This window comes from Eptesicus fuscus, chromosome 16 (assembly GCF_027574615.1).
Source record: "Eptesicus fuscus isolate TK198812 chromosome 16, DD_ASM_mEF_20220401, whole genome shotgun sequence".
In the NCBI taxonomy this organism is placed as follows: Eukaryota; Metazoa; Chordata; class Mammalia; order Chiroptera; family Vespertilionidae; genus Eptesicus; species Eptesicus fuscus.
Genome location: NC_072488.1, coordinates 61,662,290 through 61,670,208, shown reverse-complemented (window position 1 = coordinate 61,670,208; position 7,919 = coordinate 61,662,290). Strand labels below are relative to the sequence as shown.

At 48.0% G+C, this 7,919-nt stretch overlaps 1 protein-coding gene across 1 annotated transcript in view; it reads right to left on the bottom strand.

The window, feature by feature from the left end:
- Positions 1-665: 665 nt before the first annotated feature.
- Positions 666-7,919, bottom strand: part of AFF3 (ALF transcription elongation factor 3) — a 492,503-nt gene continuing 485,249 nt past the window's right edge. The window contains exons 20-23 of the mRNA XM_054728175.1: positions 6,701-6,794; positions 4,428-4,477; positions 4,057-4,280; positions 666-1,356 (exon numbers count right to left, since the gene is read on the bottom strand). Coding sequence (XP_054584150.1) covers positions 1,235-1,356; positions 4,057-4,280; positions 4,428-4,477; positions 6,701-6,794 — 490 coding nt within the window. The 3' untranslated portion in view covers positions 666-1,234. The remainder of the gene's footprint in view (positions 1,357-4,056; positions 4,281-4,427; positions 4,478-6,700; positions 6,795-7,919) is intronic.

The following is a 7,919-nucleotide window of genomic DNA, read 5'->3' as shown; positions in this document are numbered from 1 at the left end:
ACCGCGGCCGAGGCAGGAAGAACGCACCCTGCGCGGAAAGAGCCCGCTGACGGGAGCCGGCACGTGCCCCGCTCAGAATGCACTCACGTGGCCCCGCTCAGAATGCACTCACGTGGCCCCGCTCAGAATGCACTCACGTGGCCCCGCTCAGAATGCACTCACGTGGCCCCGCTCAGAATGCACTCACGTGGCCCCGCTCAGAATGCACTCACGTGGCCCACGCTGCACGAGGCGTGAGAGCGTCACACACCGTCAGGAGAGCCCGAGGCTCTCAGCCCGATGAGCAACACACAGACTCGCAGCGGAGGGGCAATCTGGGTAACGTCCTGATGTGGCCAAGACGTTTGTAAGAAAGCTATCGTGGAAAGAAAAGGCTTAAAAACGCCACATTTGAAAGACTGACAAGGCCACCAGGCTCTCCAGCCACGTGCCACAGAGGCAGGAAGAAGAGTCACCTGCGCTGGGCGGGCTGGTGGCAGGTGCAGGAGGTTCCAGCGGCACCGAGTTCTCACCGAACATGGGCGCCACGTCCAGACCACGTTGGGGGCAGGGCAGTTCATCCATTTGCTTACCACGCATTTAGCTGAGGATGAAGTTGGATGGAGGGGCGAGTAGTAAATGAAAGGCAGGGCATTTGGTAACATGCAACCTAGTAAACATCCAGCAAAACATGACTGACTTTCATTATTCAATTACCCATGAACACGTACAACCAAAGGGTAAGTGGGGATAGTGTATCAACACTGAAAGTCACCAACCACGTCAGGACTGGGTCACCTTCACTGGCAGGCAGGCTGTTGGTGTCTGCGCGGCACCTGGTGAACTCTCCACAAGATTTTGGTTGAATGTTCTAAAAAGTCATGGTTTAGCTTTGAAGTAGAAAGTGTGTGTGTGTGTGTGTGTGTGTGTGTGTGTGTGTGTGTGTGATTGTGTGTGTATGTGTGTAAGTGTATTTCCTCTAATCAGAAACCTCTGACCCCTTTGTCTAGCCTGGGATTATGGAAACTAGACAAAGACAATATGCTTTAAGAGCTGTGCATCTTACACACACAAGCTGCTGCTTCTACACCCACACATACAGGCACACATGCCCTGGGAAAAGACCGTTGTTCGGTGCTGAGAAAACATTCACGGGATTTTGCTAACGCTGCGGCTGGGAATGTCAGGAGCACAGTGTCCAGAACATGGAGCCGTCCACGGAGGTGGGAGCACAGTGCGGCCACGGGCGCGGTCCCTACGGCAGGTGGGCGCTGTTCCGCAGCCAGTGCAGGCCCTGCTGGGAGTACTGGACCAGGTGCTCCATGCTGCTGTGCAGGGTGACTGGCCCCATGAGCAGATCCAGGTCGTTGAAGAATTCTAGGGGACAGACAGAGCGGTTAGAGTGCCACACTCGCTACGCGTGCGACCCTGGGACCCACGTGACTTAAGGACCAACTCCACTCGTGGTCCCTAGAGAGGCAAGCTTTCTCTGTCCATCATGCGACTTCAGCATTCCACTGAACAGACCGAAACACAAAGGCATAGAACTCAGACTTTTATCCAAATAGTCACTCTGTGGGCAATTTCTAATTCAAGTGAATAACATTGACGTAGCCCGGGGTGGGGAACCTTGGTTCTGCCAAGGGCCATTTGGATATTTACACCATCATTGTCTGGCCACACAAAATTATCAACTTAAAAACCAGCCTGCTGCATTTAATAAACGCACCCCTAATGCCTTGGCAGGGCCAGACCAAATGATTTTGTGGGCCTCACAGGGCCTGCGGGCCGGATGTCCCCCCACCCTCCTGGACTTAGCCAAACAGCAAAATCCCTGACTTCCTCAGGACATCCTCCTGGAGCAGCAATGCCTCCCCCCGGACGTGGGCTGTGCCTCCGTCACCCTCCCCCACCCAGCTGTGCGTGTGCTGCACTGACACGCGTCCCATGGAGGAGGCTCCGGCTCCAGGCAGCAAATCAGAGGCAGTTCTGAAACAGCTCCCAGTCCTTGGACATTCACTAAACATGTACTATGTGCCGAGGCCCTGTGCTAGGTGCAGCAGGGTAGATAGGGCGTGTACCAAGTGACCACAGCTGAGTGGCCGGGAGAGACAGATACATGCACAGGGCTGCTAGGCCATTGTAGCTGGATCACGGAACAGCACTCCTTCAAAAGAAGTCCCTGGGAGAAGTTTTCAAAGGTGCTCATGCATACGTGCTGAATGAGGGCCTGCTGGGAGGCCAGGGAGGGGTGAGGGGGACGCCAAGTCCAGGTGGCTGGGAAGGTAGCCACGCAGGGACCGGAGCAGAACCAGGAGGGGAGCTGGTCAGAAACACGATACTGACTTCCCGTTAGACATGGGCCACTGGGCCCTCACGGAGGAGCCGTCTAGAAGGCCACTGGCAGTGCAAGAGCCTGGCCTGCTCAGGGTGTCCCGAACAGGCCACATACACTTTTATACATTTGTCCTTCTCTGTTGTCTACTTGGCACACCCTCCCCATTCCATCTCTGCTCCTCAACTACTATTTGCTTTTCAAAATCCTGTTCCATGCCGGCTTCCCAGTGGATTTCCAGGGTCAGCACCTCCGGGCTGCACGAAGTGCACTACCTGGCTTTCTCATCAGTTTTGTGAACTCGGGCCCCACTGCCTATCCATGCTGTAACCTCCTCATCGCACTGTGGACATCCCGGTCTTGTCCTCAGGGGCTTTATGCTGTCACGGCACCAAATGTGCATTCAATGACTGGAAAGTGACCTCGGATTTGCACTTTCACCCGAGTAGTAAATTGGTATAATCATTTGGGAGAAAAATTAATAATATATATACCAAGATATATAACAATATAGACCTTAAAAGAATGTATACCTGTTGACCCCCAAAACTCTACTTCTATAACTCCTTCCTATAAAAATAATAAAAAATATGGAAAAGGACTTATGCAAAACTATTTATCACAACCTTATTTGTAATAGTGGAAAAAATTGGAAGTAACTTAAGTGTCCAACAACAGGGGGATGGCCTAAGAAATCATACTTTGTGATTATATAACCACTGTTCTGACAACATTATAGAACCAGCATAAAGGGTGTTTTTGAACTAGTTAGTAATATGAGAAAATTCCTGATATACTATTAAACAACAACAAAAACCAAAACAGGACATAACACTGTAGATATACTATGACCTTATTTTGGTAAAAATCACACATATTTGGAAGAGACTAGAAGAAACTTCAGTGCAATGTTAACAGTAATTATTTCTTGGTGGTACGATTACTGATGATATAAAAAGCTTTTTTTCCTCTACAACAGTTTTCTGTATTTTATAAATTTAGCCACAATAAACATGCACTCAGCTTATAATCAGTAAAAAAAAATTTAAAAAGAAATGGAACTTTTTGCTTCATGTAAACACTTTCTTTTCGGTTGTAAGCAGCTATCACTTCAAAAGCCATTAACATTCACTCTCATTAATTAATTCATTCAATGTTTCAGACCTCTACTGTGTTCTGGGCTCGGTGCAGGTCTTAGGAATACAAAGCCGGATAAAACAGAGTCTACCTTCCAGGAGCTCACTGTCAGCAGGGAAAAGAACATGTGTGTGCACATCTATACTGTATCTACAGATCTGTATCTTTGCACATTACTTGTGTCTTTATCATCGCTACTAGAGGCCCAGCACATGAATTCATGCACAGGGGGGGGGGGGGGGCCGCAAGGGGGATGTCCCGCTGGCCTGCCCTGTTCAGGGCCGACCCTGATCAGGGGCAGGGCCAGCTGGGGGAGGGGCTATGGGCAGTTGGCCGGCTGGCCCCACCCCCTGGTCAAACTCCAGGTCAAGGGGACAATTTGCATATTAGCCTTTTATTATATAGGATGTGTAATCTTCCACAGTGAAGATAAAAGTGGGTTAAGGCCGGAGTATGGGGAGAGGTCGGGAAGTTTCACGCAGTAGGTGACAGCTTCTAGGATTTCTTCTTCGGTCAATGATGACAACTTGTGTGGTGATGCCCAAGGTCAGGTTGTCTCCCTGAGCTGTGGTCAAGCCATGCACACCCCCCGCAAAGGCACACACCTCGGTTTTCCTTGGCCAGGTTGTCTGCCATCTCCCAGTAGTCGTAGCTGTGGAGAATGCTGTTGGTGATGCTGACGTGGTTGGCTGCCATCTGGTGGATGCGCTGTGGGATGCTGACGATGGTCGAAGGGGACAGGGCGCTGGTATTGGAGAGGCTCCCCTGAGATCCCACGGAGCTGGTGGGGGAGGGGTTGGGGGACATGGGGGATGGGGTTCCAGTGCTCCTGGAAGGGGAGAGCAAGAAAAGCAAGGTGGAGAGGCTGGTTCCCGGTGAGGCGGGGCAGCCCCAGGGCACCGTAAGCAAAGCAGCACACTGCCCAGCATCAGGCAGTGCCTCGTTTATCGCCTTTACTTTGGAAAAATGAACTTACTTTCCACCGGCCCCCCATGGAGACGGGGCTTGGGCAGCTTTAGATGAATTCTGCAGGAAAAGAGAAACATTGACCATGAGCCATCTGCGTAGGTTTACAGAGCTGACAATACATGTTCTCTGGGGATGGCTGAGAGGAGTAATGGCTGACACTGCAGATAAAATGCAGATTCCCAGAAATGAATCTGGGAAGTCACAAATCCTAGGCGGCTGGCTCCCTCTCTGAAACCCAGTGGGGACAGCTGCCCGGCCTGCTGGGCTCCACAATGGGCTAAAGCAAAGAGCTTCTCCTGGAGCCTGGGATTTCACGCACCAAATGCAATGTATCAAATGGAATCATAATCCAGAGGGTCCGCTGAATCCTGAGCCAGTTTAATTTTTTCACCTTAAACTAGCTTAATTTTTCTGAAAAAGAGCCGACCTCCCGTCCCCTAGGAGAACACCTCATGTTGAAATGTAGGGCATGTCTGCAGGAACCGTTGGCATACATCTAATGCCTGGGAATATGAGACATCAAATTGTATTATTTTAACTTGCGAGGCTTAAAAGTATTTCTCTTAAAGAAAGTTCCTCTTGAATGTTTCTAAAAGAACAGATTAAAATATATTTCCTTGACAGGTAGGGTGTTCAAAAATTCTGAAGGATATGTTTCCCGAGCCAGTTGTTTGCATCGGGCATTTACAAGAAGTTCTGCCTTTGGTGAGGGAGGTTCCTAAATGTACAGACAGACCCTCTCTGAGAGCCAACGACGCCTCTGGGACCTCCGTCCACGGCCTGTTAGAGGGACGAGGTCTCTAAACGCTGGTGTGAGTTTCCCTCCGTCCATGGCCTGTTAGAGGGTTAAGAAGTCTCTACAACGCTGATGTGAATTTTCCTTCCCGAGACAAGAAAACAGCCTTGGCCTGGTTCCCTAGACACAAAGCATTTCTCTTGGCTAAAAGGAACTTTATGAAGTGCTGACTGAGTTTTAGATTCTAGTGGGGGTGCTATCAAGATGGTAGAAATGGCCTTGCATGTGGCCACTGTGCAGCTGCCTTCAGGCCTCTTCCACGACCACCAGGCCCCGTGACTGTTAAAACACGAGGGAACAAAGTCCTCTGTTCAGACAGCTCTGTACCAATAAAGCATAGTCGTTACGGACAATTTATCAGTGTTACCTGAAGGTCCATAATCGTGGAACTTTAAGGAGCATTTAAAAAGCCTTTGATTAAGGGTGACTACCGGGAACTCCTGGAGGGGAAACTGCTTTTAAGTGTGTCCTCTGCATTGCGCACACGCTCAGGACTGTAAATGTACACTAAGAACTTCTTTCATTCCTTCAAGTTCTGTTGTAACCGCTGTGGCCTACAGAGTTCAGGTTCCTTCTCAGTGAAGCATTTTTCTTGACTGTAATAACTCTCGTTAGTATTAGCTCTTAGATTCTAACCTTTTAAAAATGACTTATATTGACCATAGGTGCCCAAAATAAAGGGAAAGGCTTAATGTTAGCCAAGACTGCTTCCTTCTTGGCTTAGCACCTGGTTAGTCTTCAGGCACGACCAGGAAGGAGGTGGCATGCTGCACACAGCCCATGGACCCCAACTCAGCCTGCTCACCAGAGATAATCTCTAAGTGGGGCTGGGATAAAGGGTCTAAAATGACGGTGGTGCATGGGTTGGTAGAGTTGGAGGTGGTGAAATTTCTGGTTTCTATAGACAGATAGACAGTAAAGAGGCCCCAAATCTCAAATTAATTATTACTTCAAGTCTACATCACAAAAATACACGAGGGAAAGTGTTTTTGTTTTATTTTCCCAGTGAAAATGATTTCATTTGCTGAGATAGATAAAAGTTCTATCTTTGTGTTTACATATTGCTATTGTCCTAGTGCCTCTGAGTTCCAACAAGCATTGCTTACCATTTAAAATAACACCATTATCAATAATTAAAGTAGCTACTGGAATTAGCTAAGATGTTCTAAGTAGTTACTTCCAAAAGGAAGAAGCTCTAGGTGCACATGAGGAATCTGTGTGAAATACCAAGATGCACTCCCTACGACACAGAAGTGGTAACTCAATCTCCTTTCCCTTGAGGCCATCGGAATGCCCGGGCTCCAGGCAGGGGCTCTCAAGGCCATGCTCAGCCCTGCGCACCACGAACATGTCACAAATGGGTCAGTGTAGGCGTCAGAAGGCTCCTGTATTCTCCTCAAAGCAATGGATTCTGTCCTCAAAACATCTCTGGTAGGAAGACAACTAAATTTAGGGAATAATGTCCCCCGATAGCCAGACAGTACCTTGAAATAGTCGATAAGTGCTTTTGAATACTTGACAGCATGATCCCTTTTGAGTCGAAACATCCGCCAGTACAGGAGAGCCAGGCATCGGTAACTGCAGGAAGAAGAGAGATGAGCCTGCAAGCACGAGTGTGTCCTGTGCAAACAAGACTTTTCAAAAATCCTCTCTTTTTTGTTTTGTTAATCCTCACCTGAGGATATTTTCCCACTGATTTTTAGGGAGAGTGGAAGAGAGAGGGACAGACAGAGCGGAACATTGATGTGAAAGAAACACATTGATTGGTTGCCTCCTGCATGAACCCTGACCAGGGCCCGGGGGCGTTGGGGGTGGGGGGTGGTGGCCTGGAACCAAGATATGTGTCCTTGACTGGAGTTGAACCCGGGACCCTTTGGTCCTATCCACTGAGCCAAACCGGCTAGGGCTCAAAAATCTTCTTATTTCAAGCACTCAATATTTATATCCTGATTGTATATACAATATACATACATACATGTCTGTAAGTGTCTGATCTTCCTTTTGTTCAGAAGGTATACTTCAAAATTTCAAGGGGTTACTGCATAAATGCATTTGCCATCAGATCATTTAAGAATAGCTTTATTGCTTTGTTGGGGTACAGGGCTGGCCATTTCTTCTGCCACCACTAGAGGACAGTGTCTCTCCACAGAGGAGAGAGGAAGCTGCAGCTCACAGCGTTCACTGCTTAGGGTTTCAGGGCAGAGTGACCTCACTGATTTCCCTGTGGCACCCTGGACTTCCCGCACCAGGGGTGTCGCTGAAAGAATTACCGTCCACCTGCTCTTATTCCTTTACCTTTAAACTATTTTTCTCAATTACAATGAATTCAAATAAAGGAACAGATACGTGCTTTCATAAACAATAAAAACTATGCTGAGAATAGTAACATTTTATTTTATATATTTTATTATTTACACATTAGTAACCTTATGTAATGCCAATTATTAATCATCATTAATTTATTAACCCTAATATGAAATTTAAAGTTTGAAAAGAGTGCAGAAAGCATTTCCTGAGACATACCCTCTTTTGCTTGGTGCTTCCCACTCATAATTATTGGCTAACCCAGGTGTGGTGTTGGCCTGGGAGATTACCAACACACCAAATACAATGTAACGGTCTCCTCTTAGCACATCAAACTCCAGATGATGTGATGATGCTAAACTACGTGAGGCCCTCTTTTTTGTGTATGTTGCTGTTATT